Genomic DNA, 18,695 nt, shown 5'->3' on the forward strand with positions numbered 1-18,695 from the left:
AGGGAAGTTCAGAGCCTACCTCAAGAAACAAGAAAAATTTGTAATTGGCTTTCTAACCGTACAACATAAGAACTAGAAAGTAAACAAAAAGAAAAACCCAGAGCAAGTTGAAAAAAAGAAATAGTAAAGGTCAGAGCAGAAATAAATGACAGAAACTAAAAAACAAACAAACGAAAAAATTCAAAAGATCAATGTAACAAAGAGTAGGTTCTTTGAAAAGATAAACAAGATTGATCATTCCTTAACCAGACTCACCAAGGAACAAAAAGGATCCAAATAAACAAAATCAGAAACTAAAGATGAGAAGTAACAACTGACACCACAGAAATACAAAGGATTGTTAACAGATAATATGAACAATTATATGCCAATAAATTGGACAACCGAGGTAAAATGAAAAAATTTCTGGAAACACACCGTCTCCCAAAACTCTTACCTGGAAGAGGTAGAGAACTTGAACAGACAGATAACAACTAAAGAAATTGAAGATATAATCAAGAAACTTCCAGCAAACAAAAACCCAGGCCCAGACAGCCTCACGGGGGTTTTACTAAACGTTCAAAGAAGAACACCCATTCTCCTCAAACTATTCCAAAAAATGTAAGAAGAAAGAAGAATTCCAAACTTATTTCATGAGGTTAGCATAATTCTGATTCCAAAACCAGATAAAGACACTACAAAGAAAGAAAATTACAGGCCAATATCCCTAATGAACAGATGCCAAAATCCTTAACAAAATATTAGCAAACTGGACCCAGCAATATATCATAAAAATTATTCATCATGACCAAGTGCAATTCATCCCAGATGGTACAATATTCGCAAATCAAAAAATGTGATATACCACATAAACAGAATGAAAGATAAAAACCATATGATCTTATCAATAGATGCTGAAAAAACATTCAACAGAATCCAGCACCTACTTCTTTAAAAACACTCAGCAATGTGGGAATAGAAAGATCATATCTTGACATAATAAAAGCCATATATGAAAAACCAACAATATACTCAATGGGCGAAAATTACAAGTATTTCTTTTAAAAATAGGAACAAGACAGGGATGCCCATTTTCACCACTCTTATTTAACATAGTTCTGGAAGTCTTAGCCACAGCAATTAGACATGAGGAAAAAATAAACGGGATCCAAATTGGAAAGGACGAAGTGAAGCTGTCATTATTTGCAGATGACATGATACAGTACACAGAAAACACTACAGACTCCATTAAATATCTATTAGAGCTAATAAATGAATATGGCAAAGTAACAGGATACAAAATTAAGCTCAAGAAATCGACGGCATTCTTATACACTAATAATGTACTCACAGAAAGAGAAACTAATAAAACAATCCCATTTACTATTGCAGGAAAAAACTAAGGTATCTAGGAATAAACTTAACCTAAGAAGTAAAAGACCTATTTTCAGAAAACTACAAGACATTGATAAAAGAAATAGAGGAAGATATAAGAAAGTGGAAGCACATACCTTGTTCATGGATTGGAAGAATTAACATCATTAAAATGTCCATACTACCCAAAAAAAAATCTATAGATTCAATGTAATCCCCATCAAAATACCAATGACATATTTCATGGAAATAGATCAAATACTCTAAAAGTTTATATGGAACCAAAAAAGACCTCAAATAGCCACAGCGATCTTGAAAAAGAACAAAGTAGGAGGGATCACAATACTGGATATGAGGTAATACTACAAAGCCTTTGTAATCAAAACACCTGGTACTGGCACAAGAACAGGCATATAGATCAATGGAATAGAACAAAGAACCCAGAAATTGACCCAAGACATTATGCTCAATTAATATTTGACAAAGGTGACAAGAGCATACAATGGAGTAACGACAGCCTCTTTAGTAAATGGTGTTGGGGAAATTGGACAGCTACATGCAAAAAAAAATGAAGCTAAACCACCAACTTACACCATACACAAGAATACACTCAAAATGGATAAAAGACTTAAATGTGACTCATGAATCTATAAAAATGCTAGAAGAAAATGTAGGCAACAAAATTTCAGACATCTCACGCAGCAGAATTTTCACTGATACAACTCCCAAGGCAAGAGAAACAGAGGAAAAAATTATAAATGGTACTACATCAAACTCAAAAGCTTCTGCACAGCAAAAAAAAACCAATCATCAAAATGGAAAGGGAGCCCACTATATGGGAGAGCATAATTGCCAATAATATATCAGATAAGGGGTTAATCTCCAAAATACATAGAGTACTCATACAACTCAACAAAAGGAAGACAAAGAATCCAATTTAAAAATGGACAGAGGATCTAAATAGACACCTCTCCAGAAAAGACATACAAATGGCCAAGAGACATATGAAGAAATGCTCAGCATCACTAATTATCAGAGAGATGCAAATTAAAACAACAATGAGGTATCACCTCACACCTGAGAGAATGGCCGCCATCAACAAATCATCAAACAACAAGTGTTGGCGAGGGTGTGAAGAAAAGGGGACTCTAGTACACTGCTCTTGGGAATGCAGACTGGTGCACCCAGTATAGAAAACACTATGGTGTTTTTTATTTTAATTTTTTGATATTTTATTTTATTTTTTATTAATTAATTTATTTTTGTTACAAATGTTTCTCCTTTTTCCACCACTGATTCCTCCCTCCTCCTCCCTCCCCACCCTGTCCCCATCTTTGTTGTCCATGTCCATTGTTCATACATACATGCATATAAGTTCTGTAGTTTATCTCTTCCCCCTCCACCCCCTCTTCAGGGGATTATCAGTCTGTACCCCACTTCCACATCTCTGGGACTACCCTGTTCCTCAGACTGTTATGTTCATTATATTCCACAAATAAGTGATATTTGTCTTTCTCTGCTTGGCTTGTTTCGCTTAGGATAATACTTTCCAGGTCCCTCCATGTCGTCTCAAAGGATAAGACATCTTTCTTTCTTACAGGTGCATAGTACTCCATTGTGTATATGTACCACTGCTTTTTTTTTTTTTTTTTTTTTCCCTCACCCGAGGACATTCTTCGATTTTTTGTACAGATAGAGTGGGAGGGAGAGAGAGGAAGAGACAGAGAGAGAGAAACATCGATGTGAAAGGGACACATCGAGTGGCTGCCACCGCACGACCAACCAGGGCCGGGGACAAACTGCAACCGAGGTACATGCCCTTAGCGGGAACCGAACCCGGGTCTCTCCGGACCGCAGGCCGATGCTCTAACCACTGAGCCAAACCGGCCAGGGCTACCACTGCTTTTTTATCCATTCGTCTACTGATGGACATTTGTGCCGTTTCCAGATCTTAGCTATTGTAAATAGTGCTGCTACGAACATGGGGGTACATATATTTTTTCTGATTGGTGTTTCAGGCTTGTTAGGGTATATTCCTAGAAGTGGGATCACTGGGTCAAATGGAAGTTCAATTTTTAATTTTTTGAGGTAACACCATATTGTTTTCCATAGTGGCTGCACCAGTCTGCATTCCCACCAGCAGTGTACTAGAGTCCCCTTTTCTCCACACCCTCGCCAACACTTGTTGTTTGATGATTTGTTGATGGCGGCCATTCTGACAGGTGTGAGGTGATACCTCATTGTTGTTTTAATTTGCATCTCTCTGGTGATTAGTGATGTTGAGCATTTCTTCATATGTCTCTTGGCCATTTGTATGTCCTGTTTGGAGAGGTATCTATTTAGTTCTTCTGCCCATTTTTTAACTGGGTTCTTTGTCTTCCTTTTGTTGAGTTGTATGAGCACTCTCTATATATTGGAAATTAATGCCTTATCTGATATATCATTGGCAATTATGCTCTCCCATACAGTGGGTTGCCTTTCCATTTTGATGATTATATCTGTTGCTGTGCAGAAGCTTTTGAAAAGTTGGAGGGATCACATTACCAGATTTCAGGTTATACTACAAAGCCACTGTAATCAAAACAGCCTGGTACTGGCACAAGAACAGACATATAGACCAGTGGAACAGAACAGAGAACCCAGAAATGGACCCAAGGCAATATGTTCAATTAATATTTGACAAACGTGGCAAGAGCATACAGTGGAGTAAAGACAGTCTCTTTAATAAATGGTGTTGGGAAAATTGGACAGCTACATGCAAAAAACAAAATGAAACCAGACCATCAACTTACCCTATACACAAGAATAAACTCAAAATGGATAAAAGACTTAAATGTAACTCATGAATCCATAAAAATTCTCGAAGAAAATGTAGGCAACAAAATTTCAGATATTATACGCAGCAGAATTTTTACTGATACATCACCTAAGGCAACAGAAACAAACGAGGAAGTGAACGCATGGGACTATGGTGTTTTTTTAAAAAATTAAAAATTAATTTACCATTTGACCCACTGATCCCACTTCTAGGAATATGAAGCCTGAAACACCAATGAGAAAGAATATATGTACCCTTATGTTCATAGCAGTACTATTACAGTTGCTAAGATCTGGAAACAGCCCAAGTCTCCATCAATAGATGAGTGGATTAAAAAGCCATGGTACATATACACAATGGAATACTATGCAGCTATAAGAAAGAAAGATCTTTTACCCTTTGAGACAATATGGAAGGACCTGGAGAATATTATGCTAAGTGAAATAAGGCAATCAGAGAAAGACAAATATTTGTGGCATATAATTAACAGAAAAAGCTGATGAACAAAATAGACCCAGAGACATAGAAAGGAATACAGTTCAGACTGACAAACTTCAGAGGAGGGGGGTAGGGGTGAGGGATGAGATAGACCAGAGAACTTATATGCATGTATACATAACCAGTGGACATAGACAACAGTGCTTGGGGGTGGAGGTGGTGGGTTAGGGAGGAGGGTATCTGGGGGGGGGGGGGAGGAGAAATATCTGTAACAAAAATTAATTAATAAAAATAAATTAATAAATGAAATAAAAAAACTTTTATTCACCCCAGGAAAAACAAAAGATGGTCATGATATACCACAGGAGTAAATGGCGTTTTTATGACAAGTTACCATCCTAATGTTTGCATTGAATATTCATCTAATTAAATATGTGATATAATGTTGTTTAGTGATAAGATAGTTAATGAGACATAGCTATAACATACATAAAATATGACAGGGAGCTCCTATGTATGCTTTCGTTCCTTAGATTAATAATCTTCATGCAGCAAATGTCTCAAAGAAATTTGCTTAGAGCACAAGAATAGGCCAAAGATTACTTACTATCCTGATGCCATCAAGTCTTGTCTTTTTTCTCTTTTTTACCCAAAACTTTAATTATCAGAGCTGGGTATGGGCTTGGGACATAAGCTGAAGGGGGAAAAGTAACCTGCCACTTTTATCCTATTGTTCAAAGTTTTCTGGCATTTCTCTCTTTCTTAGATTGGGAATGTCCCAAGTTGGAAGAATACATGCAATGCAAGAATTCCACTTTTCTGGATAGCAGTAAAGTAGTAGCAATAGAGAAGGCACCGCAGTTTTCAAACCTCTCTTCAATTTTAGGTGAGTTTTTACATTCATTTTCTTATATCACATGAAAAACCTTCACCACTTGATTAAGGTGGTGTCTGTTGGTTTTCTCCACTATAAAGTTATTAGTTTTTCTTTGTAGTTAATAAATATCTAGAAAAAGATAGTTTGAAATTCTGAAAATCCTGTCTCCCAAACTTTTATTCACTGATATTACCAGACATCAGAGGAAATTGACTAAAACAGTTATTGCTATGGTGTTCATCTAATGGTGATTTTCTACTTCATTCACTCCTGCTACATAAATGAATTGGAATTTTAGTGTAAAAGAACTGTCTCTTTTCTGGCACTTATTTATTCATTTATATCAGAATGGGCTTATAGGTATTTATTTTATGTGTTAAAGTCCAGTGCTTTTATTATTTATTTAATTCTAGTATACACATAAAAAGGTTTTAGAATTATTAAGACAGACCCCTGTGAGAAACACATTCACTAAATAGATTAAAGCATTTGTCTGTAGTTCCTTTTGTGTTTAGCATTACAGTATCCAATCAAAATACTGTTTTCCAAAGTTGTGTAGGTTATTACTTTTCTTTCCTTCCCCTGATTTCAGTGCAGTTGTTACTCACTTGTATTATAGGTAGATTCATTTGTTAGTGTTGGATTCAATTTTTGGTTCCCCCATCCTATTTTGTTTTGTTTAGGTATTTGGGGACCGGTTACCATATGACGGTATATGAAACATTACTGTGGTTCAAAGAGTCATAGCTATACAGTAAACATATTCTCAGTAAAGAATCTCTTTCTCCTTCTTCCTGTCTGGATGGCAGTGTTTCCAACAGTGTTTGAAGGCCTTGTCTTATGTGTTATGTTTAGTTTGGCAACACCTTTGCTTATATAAAGTGCTCAAAGAAACAGTCTGCCTTTTTAGCAGGTATTTCAGTTAGGTTCTTTGTACACTGCAAGTGACAAAAAGAAAGAAAGGAAGGAAGGGAGGGAGGGAGGGAAAAAAACTACTACCTCAAACTATATTGGGTTAAAAAGGGGATTTATTACCATATGTAACTGAAATATTCAGCAGTAAATCAGATGCAGATACACCTTCATCCAGGGTTTTGAATGATATCCATAGGGCCCAATTCCTTTCTCTCAGCTCAGAAAATCTCTATGTCAGTTATATTCTCAGCCAAGTTCTCTTTATATAACCCGTTATAGCTTCAGGTTTATATACTCACAGCCTCACATCCAGTGAATTAAGTGCTTTTCTTTCCCAACAATTTGAGCAGAAGTTCTGGATCTTACACATGGGCTTAAATTAATTCATATGCCTATTCCTGAACAGTCACTTTGGCCAGGGAGATATGCAGGGCTCTTACTGCATTGAATCACAGGCTATGTCTTAACCATCAGGAGAAAAATCAGGAAACTGTTATCAGGAAAAGCAGAGAGTAGATGCTGGATAATACATGTTCACTGCAGTCTTTTATGTTTTGGAAACCTCCCTTTAAGGGAAATGATTCGCAATGATTGGGAAGCACCATTCACTTCACTTTCACCTGTGATTTTTATATTCTAATTTAATATAAACAGTGTTCTGTAGCTGCTGAGGGTTATAACTCATAAGACTGCTCCATGGCTCTTCATATTCCTAGTTATAAGCTAGTGTATCTAGGCAATAAAATGATAATTGATAGGCATGCTCTTGACTGATGACTCTACTGATATGCATCTGTATAGTTGATACTAGACTAAGAACCATGAGACCTAAGTTTAAGTTCCAGGTATACAGCTATTCGTTTTACAACTTGACCAGTTGTCTTTTTTTGTATATAAAATGGGGATAGTAAAATGATAAGTTTTCCTCATAAGGTTGTTGTAAGAATCAAGTAAGATAATAAATGTAAAAGGACCTCAAAAAGTATAAAGAACTATTCAAATACAAAGTGATAGGAGTCCTGTATCTCATAAAATTTTACAATAATTTTATTTTATTTTGGTATTTTGAAAATACTTTTATTAGTTTAAGTGGCAGACATAAAAGCAATATAAAACAATAAAAATCAAGAAATAAACTGCATTATCACCATGTATTTTAGAGGAAATATTTATTTTTATCTAGAGTAGTTTTAGCCTTTGGTCTGTGTTTGAATTATATTCTAATAGAGTGGTTTTTTTCCCTTTCCTAGCTACTTCTTCAGAAGACTATCAGAAATGCCATAGAAAAATGTAAGAACTAACATTTTAAAACTTGTGCTTTCCAAAACTTTGTTTTCTAATAATTATAGAGAAGATGTGATTGTTAGCCCCCAAATTTAAGTATTAATTTATTCAGTATTTTTTGAGGACTTACTATGTGCCAGAGCTGTTCTAATTGCTGGAGATATATAGTAGTGAATGAAATTGATTAAAAACAAAATCCCTGCCTTCCTTGAGTCCACATTCTAGTTAGAAGATATGGACAATAAATAAGCAAGTAAATTCATACTGTGCTATATGGTAATGTCTTCTACTACAGAGAAAAATAAAGCAAGATGGGGAGCTAAGGAGCCTTGGGAATGGAGGTTTGCTATTTTAAGTAGTGTGGTCAGAGAATTCATCATTCAAAAGGTAGCATTTGAGAAGAGACCTAAAGAAGGAGACAGACTCACTGTGTGACTCTGGAGAAAAGAGCATTCTGAGTAGAGGGAATAGTTGGAGCTAGGCCTGAGGCAAGAAGGCCTGGGCTCCTGGAGTGGAGTGAAGGAGAAGGAAAGAGGTAGGAGAGGAACTAAGAGAAGAAGCAGGAGGCCAGATAATAGAAGGCATTATAGATGTATATGAATAAATTGGAAAGCCTCTGAAGGGTTTGGGGTGGGGAACGTCTGGCCCTCTGGCTATATAAGGCCCACTAAATCAATACCAGCTAACATCACACACCTCACCAAATTAGCCTAACCAAATATAGCAGGCTAATTTTTAAGTTGATAATTTTGTATGACCTGCGAACAATGTTATAAATATCCAAATGGCCCTTGGCAGAAAAAAGGTTCCCCACCCCTGGTAGAAAGGTGACATACGACTTATCTTTTAAAAATCACCATGGCTACTGTTTTGAGACTAGACCACGAGGCAAGGAATTAGAGAGATTATAGTTAGGAGAATTTTGCCCTAATCTACACAAGTGATACTGGAATATGGACTGGAGTGGTAGGAGTAGAGGTGAGATTTTGGATATGATTTGAAAGCAGAACCAACAGGGTGGACTGTTGTTGGAGTATGAAAGCAGTCAAACCTGACTCCATGGCTTTGTCTTGAACAACTGGAAGGATGGAGTTGCCATTTATTAAGATGAAATAGACTGAAAGAAACATATTACTGGAAAAAGATCAATAATTTGGTTTGGGGCATGTAGACTGAAGAGTAAGGTGTCATATGAGAGACATTTCAAGGAGGTGGTTGCAGTCTGGATCATGAATGGCCTCAAGGGTTGGGGTTTTTATTTTATCTTGAATGTGATGGGACCCTCTGAAATATTTTAAGTAATTCTGTAAAATATAATGAAATTTTTTAAACACCTTAATCTTAAAAGGTTGAAGTTATTCATACAAATTTGAAAACAAAGTCTGTAGATGTGATAGAGAAAATGAAAAGACAATCTACAGAGTGGAAGAAAATATTTGCAAACCATATATCTGATAAGGGACTTGTATCCAAAATATATAAAGAACTCTTACAGCCTGGCCAGTGTGGCTCAGTGCTTGAGCATCAACCCATGCACCAAGAGGTTGCCAGTTCGATTCCTGGTCAGGGCACATGCCCAGGTTGTTGACCCAATCCCCAGTGGTGGGCATACAGGAGGTGGCCATCAATGTTCTCTCTCATCGCTTTTTCTATCTATCTCTACCTCTCCCTCTTCTCTCTCTAAAATCAATAAAGAAAAAATATTTTTTAAAAAAAGAACTACAACTCAACAATAAAAGGAAAAATAACTCAATTTAAAAGTAGGCAAAGGATATGAACAGACATTTCTCTATAGAAGATATGTCAGTGGCCATTAAGTACTGAAAAGATGTTCAATATCATTATTCATTAGGGAAATGCACAACTTCAGTGAGATAATACCTCATACCCACTATGATGGCTATAACCAGAAAGGCAGATAATAATACATTAGTCTTAGGTGGCCCTGCCAATTTGGCTCAGCCTGCGGACCGGAGTCTGATTCTGGTCGAGGGTACGTAGCTCAGTTGTGGTTCGATCCCGGCCCTGGTCAGGATCGTGCGGGAGGCAACCAATTGATGTGACATCGATATCTCTCTCTCTCTCTCTTTCTCTCCCCCTCCCCTCCCTCCCTCTCTTTCTCTCTCTCCTTTCCTCTTCGTCTCCCCCCTCCCCTTGCCCCCTCTCCCCCACCACTGTATCTGAAAATCAATGGAAAAATATCCTCGAGTAAAGATTAAAAAAAAAATTATCCTGGATGTGGAAAAGTTGGGACTTTCATACATTGCTGGTGGAACAGCTCTGGCTGGTTTGGCTCAGTGGTTGGGGCGTTGGTGGTGAGAATTTGAAATGGTAAAGGGGCTTTGAAAAATAGTTTGGCAGTTCCTCAAAATGTTGCATATGATCCAACAATCCATTCCTAGAGAATACCTAAGAGAAATTAAAACATATATCCTCACCAAAAACTTGTAAATGAATGTTCACAGTAACTTTATTCATAATAGCCAAAAAGTAGAAACAATCCAAATATCCATCTATTGATGAATGGGTAAATAAAATTTGGTATATCCATAATGGAATATTATTCAACAATAAAAAGAAATTCTGATATATGCTACAACATGGATGAATCCTGCAAATATTATGCTAAGTTCAAGAAGCCAGATATTTAATAGACAAATCTATAGAGACAGAAAGCAGATTTAGTGGTTACCTAAGACTGAAAGGTTCAGGAAGAAGTGGAAATTGACTTTTTCTTTTCACATTTTAAAAAAATATTTATTTTATGAAAATATAATTTACCAGGCTTGTTCAGCGGATCATCATAAAGTTTATGTGGAATGTACAATCTGATAATTCTATAAATATACACATTTTATTTATTTTTATAATGTTTATTTATTTTTGGTACAAATGTTTCTCCTTTTTCCCATAATATAAAATTGATTGTTGTTATGGTTGTACAACTTTGCAAATTATAGACTTTAAATGGGTGAATTGTGTGGTATATGAATTATATCAATAAAGCTGTAAATAAAACAAAGTTAGGACTGAGGAAACCAAGAAAATATATTTTTTAATAAGAGAGATAGATAAGAAAGGGAATGCAACAAAAATAGATAAGCCATAAAAGTTAAGAGTCAGATGATTTCATTGAGCCAGTTTGGCTCTAAGCTGCTTGACCTGCAAGGAAAAAAATCTATAGCTATTTGATAGATTTCATGTCCTTCAAATAATCATGCATGCCTTTTACTATCTTTTAATTGCCCCCCCCCCCCCCCCAGAATTAAATGGTAGATAGTGCAATGTTGTCTTCTTGGTGGAGATCTATATTGTATAGATATTCCATGCTGATAAGTGTGTGGGGATTGAAATACTTGAATGCAGATTTCTGTGGAACTTTTACATCACCCAACCAAAATTCTTGCCTGTTATCCACCTCTTCACAGAGCTATTCATGATCATAGTTCTTTCTGTCTTCTAGCAAGTACTCTTGCAGTAAAGAAAAGATCTACGAGAAGGAGAGATTAGATTGAAGGGCTAACTGTTGTAGCATTCCAAGTGAGGCATATTTATGCTCTGAAGTTTAACAGCAAGGATAGCATAAAGGAAAAAATTGAGAACAATTCACGAGAGATAATCAATAGTTGTGTTTTTTTGTTTGTTTTTAATGCTCACCTGAGGATATGTTTTTATTGATGTTTAGAGAGAGGGGAAGGGAGATAGAGAAACATCTATCAGTTGCCTCTTATACGTGCTTCAGCCGGGGATTGAATCCACAACCTAGGTCTGTGCCCTGACCAGGAATTGAACCTGCAATTTTTTGGTGCACAGGATGATGCTCCAACCAACTCAGCTACCCAGCCAGGGCATATACTCAATAGTTTTAAATAAAATAGTTGGTAGGTTACAACAGATTTGTGAACTCAGCCAAGCACAGTGGTGGCAGGGCCTAGCTGCTACAAAGAAGACATGTTTTAGATAATACTCGTGTGAATGGGCAGAAAAACTCAAGAACTGTATTTGTGACTAATTGTATAACAGGTTATTTTAGTTTCTGTTCTGTGGAAAGTGGAAAGCATTCCAACAAAGGGTTTTAATGTAGTTTTGTTTTTGCACCCATGCTGTTGATTGCTAAATGTAATAGTCTGATCATGACGCTGAATAAATGTGTCTTTTTTAAAAAAGAAAATAAATAAATAAAAATAAAATAGTTGGTTAAGAAAGAAGGATGGTGTCCAAGTTGGCCCCCAGCCCTCTGACTTACAAAACTGGATGAATGACTCATTCACTTGGTGAAGGAACACAAATAGAAAAGCAAGAATAGCCCTGGCCGGTTTGGCTCAGCGGTTGGAGCGTCGGCCTGCGGTCCAGAGAGACCCCGGTTCGGTTCCCTCGGTTGCAGTTTGTCCCCGGCCCTGGTTGGGTTTTGTGGGTGGCAGCCACTCAATGTGTCCCTTTCACGTCAATGTTTCTCTCTCTCTAAAAAAAGAAAAGCAAGAATAAGTTAGGGTGACAGATGATTTTAGTTTGGAAAACACTGAAATACCTACAGTATTTTGAATTGAAGATACCCAGCAAGCAGTTGGATATCCCAGCCTGGAGAGCAAGGGAAAAGTTATGGGCTGAAGGTATAGTTGTCCCCTTGGGAAAGTGTTTAGAGTGAGAAAAAAGTAGTATTAGTGTGATAGCCTCCTTATCAATATGTTTGCATCAAAATGGTTAAAAATTTCTGAGGAAAAGAAAATCTATTACTGTTATTCCTAGGTGAATTATTTTTCTTTGGTAAACCCCCGTAAAAATTCTGAAGATAAATGATTTAGGTCATCAGAGAGAACTGATAGTGGACTTCAGAATTTATAACACAGTATTTTCATAAAAGGGAAAGAGTGATGTTTGGATAATAATGATACCAAATTTGAGTACCTATTATCTACTAGGTATTTTGGCATTCTCCTTAATTAAGTAACATATTCACAAAATTAAAACCCTACAACTTTGACATAGTTCCTAATGGAGAAAGGGAGTTTTGTTTATATTGTTTTAAAATCTGTATAGACTCACTTGAATGACTTTGCCTATATATTGAAATGGAGAAAATGTAACGCTTGATTATATGTATCTAATCTTATTTCCTGTCTCCCTTAAATACTGACCTATCTTTTAAAAATAACATTTATTGCTTAGATGTGCAAAGAAAATATATCTATATTTATTTTTAAATAACTGATCTAAACTTCTCTTGGGCTCTCATTACCCTTTTTCTTTATTTAGCTGGGAAATTATGAGTTAAACTTAGTGATTAATGCCACCTAGTTATTTTCATTTAAAAGGTCCCTTTGGTCAGAATGGCTCAGTTGGTTGAGTGTTGTCCTCTGCACCAGAAGGTTGTGGGTTTGATTCCCAATCAGGGCACATACCTGGGTTGTGTGTTCGTTACTCGGTCAGGGCATGTATGGAAGGCAACCAATAGATGTTTCTCTCTCATGTTGATGTTTCTCTCTCTCTACCTTCCTCTCTCTACGCATGTCCTCGGGTGAGGATTAAAAAATAAATAAATAAGTAAATAAAAAAAATAAAAGGTCCTTTTGTGGGGATGTGAAGTACAGTATAGGAAATATAGTAAAAAAATACTGTAATAACTATGTATGGTCCCAAGTAGATACTGGAAATATCAGGGGGAACACTTTGTAAAATATATGATTGTCTAACCACTATACTGTACACCTGAAACTGATACAAAATAATATTGAATGTAAAATGTAATTGAAAAATAATTTTTTTAAAAAGTCCCTTTTGGGCGGGTGGCAGCCACTTGATGTGTACCTTTCACATCGATGTTTCTCTCTCTCTCTCTCTCCCCCCCACTGTATCTGAACCAAAAATGAAAAAATGTCCTCGGGTGAAGATAAAAAAAAGTCCCTTTTGGGTGAATGCTGAGAATTTTATATTTTCTCCCCCATTCCATATTCCTGAGGATGGCATATAGATGGATGATCATATCTCTTAATTTGCCTGGAATAGTCCCAGCCCTGAGGTTCCCTCTCTGCCTAAATATCCCAAGCTCTTATTTTTATGTTGAGTTTCCAACATAAAAATGTGTGGACATGTACTCCCCGAGTTCTAAACAGAGAATTTGTCACATGCCCCCTCTACTTTTGGTTTTTTCTTCACCTCCTCTAATGTCATCTTCCCATCTATTACCTCCACTCCAGATTTTGGGCTTGAGGGAGAAAAGACAGTTCCCATTGTCTAACTGCGTGTTTTCTAAGCCTCTGTTTTCTTTCTCTTTCCAATAATCTTCTAGGCTGGGAGGGTGTGCATGGAGCATCTATCTTTGGTCACATCTGAGTTCTTTCTATGTTCTATGGCTAATAGTAAAATTTCGTGTTTGTGTCCACCAATCTATATATGTTAATAGGAACTTGAGGAATATAGCAGAATTCTAAATGTGGCTTTCATGTAGTCTTAGAGTTTGGACTGCGACCTCAGTAGATGACAACAAAATAAAAATGACAACATCCCTCATCCCCTATTGTGTGTAGAACCATCTTTGTAGAATGTATAAAAGGTGAGGTCAAAACCCAATTTTTTCAGCCTTAACCTGTTACCAATCCCCAGGCTATTTAAGAAAAGGTTAAGCCCTGGTCAGTTTGGCTCAGCAGTTAGAGCGTTGGCCCATGGACCAATGAGTCGTGGGTTTGATTCCGACCAAGGGCACATACCTCAGTTGCAGTTCATCCCCGGCCCTGGTTGGGGGCCTGTGGGAGGCAACCCCTCGATGTGTCTCTTTCACGTTGATGTTTCTCTCTGTCTCTCTCTCTCTTCCTTTCTCACCCTCCTACCCTATATGAACAAAAATGAAAAAATGTCCTCGGGTGAGGATTAAAAAAAGAAAAGAGAAGAAAAGGTTAAGAATGCACTGAAAGGATGAAATGACCAAGATCAAGATCGTTTATTTCTTTGATAAGAGTTGTTATTGGTGTCATATGCAAGGAGAGATGGAGACTTCTCCATCACCTCAACACAAGAGAGGAAACTCCAAGAAAACCATTTGGACAGTGACATATGTCCTCTGGAATTTGGTTTCTGTCTCACACTTGAAAAGTCTAAAAGGCAAGAGGATCTGCTAGATGCTTTATAATGGCAGAATAAAGAGGAAGCTAGATGTACTTTCAGAGTTTGATTCAACAAAGATTTGTGCATAATGCACAGAGGGATCCAGTTATGGATCATCTTAAAAGGGATCATGCCCAGCATGGCTTCTGCAAAAATAAAGTAAACATAATTGAGAGGCTAGGAGTTCTGTCATCAAATGCAGTATCTGAGGAGATCATAAATAGCAGCAAGTGAGAGAGCCCCAGGGATAGAGGAATCATATCACTGCACCCTTCAAAATGCTTCATGTTTGAAATAGCATTTGGTTATCTGTCACATTCAAAGGGCACCAATGGCACATTATAACAGCATCAGTCAAGATCAAGAAAGACCTTTCTGTCTCTTTCTACAACTTCCTTCTACACAAGTGCCAAAGGACCCCAAAGAGTAGTTATCAAATGGGAGAGTAAAAAGAACAAGAAATAGGGAAGGAAACCACCATGAAAGCTTTTCTCACTGCAGGTTATGAGGCTAAATAAGGTCTAGTTGGGAAAGGGAAGAAATTTAAAATGGATAAGAGTTTGATGTGATATTACACTGGGCTTGTTATTACCTAAAAATAACCATTTATTACAGGAGAATACCACAAAAGCAATTGAATACACTGAAGTTTCACTCAGGGATAAGAAACTACTGTTTTGACAGGATGAATTTAAAGGGGAAATATGAAAGAAAAAAATTATTGCTTTTTAATGTAAATTTTTTATTGAACTTATTGGGGTGGCATTGAAAAATTGTATTTTGATTGCAGAGTTCAACTCTTCAATAAACCTGTAATAGGTTGTTGTTGTTTTTTGCCATTTGAGAAATTTTGTCTTTTTTTTTTTTTTTTAAATCCTCACCTGAGGATATTTTTCCATTTATTTTCAGACAGAGTGGGAGGGAGAGAGAGAGAGATACATCAGTGTGAGAGAGACGTCGATTGGTTGCCTCACGCACAACCCTGACCAGGGCCAGGGACCGAACTGCAACCAAGGTACATGCTCTTGACCAGGATAGAACCTGTGACTCTTTGGTCTGCAGGCCTATGCTCTAACTGCTGAGCCAAACTGGAATTTTTTAAATCATTTTTAATTAAAAATTTTTTTTAAATCATTTTGAAAATTTTTAATTATGACATACATTATTATATTAGTTTTAGGTGTATCCCCCTCCCAATGATTAGACATTACATAACTTAATAAGTGATCATCCCAATAAATCACCCACCCATCTGACACCATACATAGTTACTAGACTATTACTGACTATATTCCCTATACTGTACTTTACATCCTCATGACTATTCTGCTACAACCAATTTGTACTTCTTAATCCATTCACCTTTTCCATTCATCCTCCCAGCCCTCCTGTTTGGCAACTGTCAAAACGTTCTCTGTATCTGATTCTGTTTCTGTTCTGCTTGTTTATTTGTTGTATTAGATTCAATTGTTGATAGATATGTATTTGTTGACATTTTATTGTTCATATTTTTTATCTTCTTCTTAAAGAAGACCCTTTAACATTTCATATAATACTGGTTTGGGGTGATGAACTCCTTTAGCTTTTTCTTGTCTGGGAAGCTCTTTTATTTGACCTTTAATTCTAAATGATGGCTTTGCTGGGTAGAGTAATCTTGGTTGTATGTCCTTGTTTTTCTTGTTTGTTAGTTTTTTTTGTTTTGTTTTGTTTTTTAATTATCTTTTAGAGAGAGAGGAAGGAAGAGAGAGATAGAAACATTGATGTGAGAGAGAAACATTGATCCCTGCTGGGGATTGAGCCTGCAACCTGGGCATGTGCCCTGACCAGGAATCGAACCAGGACCTCTCAGCCCTTGGGACAATGCTCAATCTACGGAGCCACACCGTCTGGGCAGTTCTGGCTTTTCATCACTTTGAATATATTTCTTGCCAGTCTATTCTGGCCTGCAAAGTTTCTTTAGAGAAATCAACTATGTTGTGAGAGCTCTCTTGTAGGTAATTAACTGTTTTTCCTTGCTGCTTTTAAGATTCTCTCTTTGTCTAACTTTTGTGTGTGTGTGTTCCAATAAAACTTGATTTACAAACATGGGTGGCTGGCCTGTGAGTTATAGTTTGCCAACATCTGCTTTAATGCATTTCATTTATGATGTCTTAGTGTGGGCCTCTGGGTTCATCTCGTTTAGGACTCTCTGTGCTTCCTGGACCTGTATATATCTATTTCCTGCACCAAGTTTGGGAAGTTTTCTGTTATTCTTTTTTCAAATAGGTTTTCAATTTCTTGCTCTCTCTTCTCCTTCCAGCACCTCTATGATGTGAACGTTGGTATGCTTGAGGTTGTTGCAAAGCTCCTCACACTATCCTCATTTTTTAAAATTATTTTTTCTTTTTGCTGTTCTGATTAGGTGTTTTTGCTTCCTTATATTCCAATTTGATTCTCAGCTTCATCTATTGTATTGTTGATTTCCTGTAAATTATTCTTCATTTCAATTAGTATATCCTTCATTTCTCACTGGTTGTTTTTTATGCTGTTGAGGTTCTCACTAAGTTCACTGAGCATCCTTATAACCAGTGTTTTGAATTTTTCATCTAGTAGATTGCTTGTCTCCATTTTGTTTAGTTCTTTTTCTGGAGTTTTGTTCTATTCTTTCATTTGGGCCATGTTTCTTTGTCTCCTTATTTTGGCTGCCTGCCTGTGTTTGTTTCTGTCTATTAGGTAGAGTTGCTACGTCTCCCAGGTTTGGTAGAGTGTCCTAAAATAGTAGGTGTTCTGTAGCGTCCAGTGGCACAGCCTCCCCTATCACCCAGGCTGGGTACTCGAGATACAACCTCTGTGTGGGCTGTACACCCTTCTCTTGTAGTTGAACCTTGATCACTGTTGGCATGTCAGTGCAAGGACTGCCTGTGACCACTGACCACCAACTTCTAACCACCATGGAGCTGTGCAGGGCCCATCTCACAGAGCAGGACTTACTTCAGCATGGCTCTTGTGCCTGCTTGGGTGTATCACTTGTGGAGATGGTTGGGTGGTGGTGCTGTCCTCTGGGTGCGCTGGCTCTGGGGCCTCCCGGGAGATGCAGGCCAAGGTCAGTCACCACCTGTGTTCTGCCCAGGGCCACCTGACATAAGCTACAGAGTGGTCTGCAGATAGCTGCTTCTTGTGCTGGGGGACTTGGAGGTGCCCAGGCGAGGCCAAACTGTGAACCAAGGCTGGCTGCTCCAAGTGCTGGACCTAGGGCCACTTAGTAAGAAGTATGGGGCTTGCTGAGGCCAGATGCTGCTTGTTTGAGAGAATTTAGGAAAATCTGAAACAAGCCAAGACAAGCCATTCATATGAAAATGCTATTGGAAACAGCTTGAGTGGGCTGGGGAAATTGGGTGGGGTGGGGCCTCAGGCAATCACCAGGGTGGGGTAAACAGTGTGAGCCAGTTTGATAGAGTCTCAGATATGGTACCCGCCTGCTCTGGGAAGGGCTCATCAAAGGAACAGTGGTGTCTCCCAGCACTTCTCTCTGGGAAAAAGTTGCCCCTCAAGCTCTTGCCCTGATGTCAAACAATTGAGTTCCTCCCCATATGTCCCTGGTCCCTTTCAAGCTGCCTCCCATGAGCTGGAGCCCAGTAGGAGTGAGTCTAAGTAAGTCTTTAAACAGGCCTTTTAGAAGGAACTGCCTGGGATTCCAGCAGCCTCTGTCTCCATCACCCTCAATCCCTGCTGGTTTTTACAGCCAGAAATTATGGGGACTTCTCTTCCCAGCACTGGAACCCTAGGCTGGAGGGCCTGGTGTGGGGCTGGGACTCCTTGCTCCAAAGGAGGAACCTCTGCAGATAAGGTGTCCCTACTGATTTTTATCCACCACACATGTGTGGGACCAGCCCATCCCAAGTCTCCACCCCTCCTACCAGTCTTGATGTGGCT

The 18,695-nt window shown here is 37.8% G+C and overlaps 1 protein-coding gene across 1 annotated transcript in view; it reads left to right on the forward strand.

Annotated features, from left to right (window-relative positions):
* MEIKIN (meiotic kinetochore factor) overlaps positions 1–18,695 on the forward strand; it is a 144,334-nt gene that overhangs the window by 26,711 nt on the left and 98,928 nt on the right. Inside the window, exons 6-7 of the mRNA XM_036282153.1 lie at positions 5,376–5,495; positions 7,652–7,691. Coding sequence (XP_036138046.1) covers positions 5,376–5,495; positions 7,652–7,691 — 160 coding nt within the window. The remainder of the gene's footprint in view (positions 1–5,375; positions 5,496–7,651; positions 7,692–18,695) is intronic.

This window comes from Molossus molossus, unplaced genomic scaffold, assembly GCF_014108415.1.
Source record: "Molossus molossus isolate mMolMol1 unplaced genomic scaffold, mMolMol1.p scaffold_m16_p_4, whole genome shotgun sequence".
In the NCBI taxonomy this organism is placed as follows: Eukaryota; Metazoa; Chordata; class Mammalia; order Chiroptera; family Molossidae; genus Molossus; species Molossus molossus.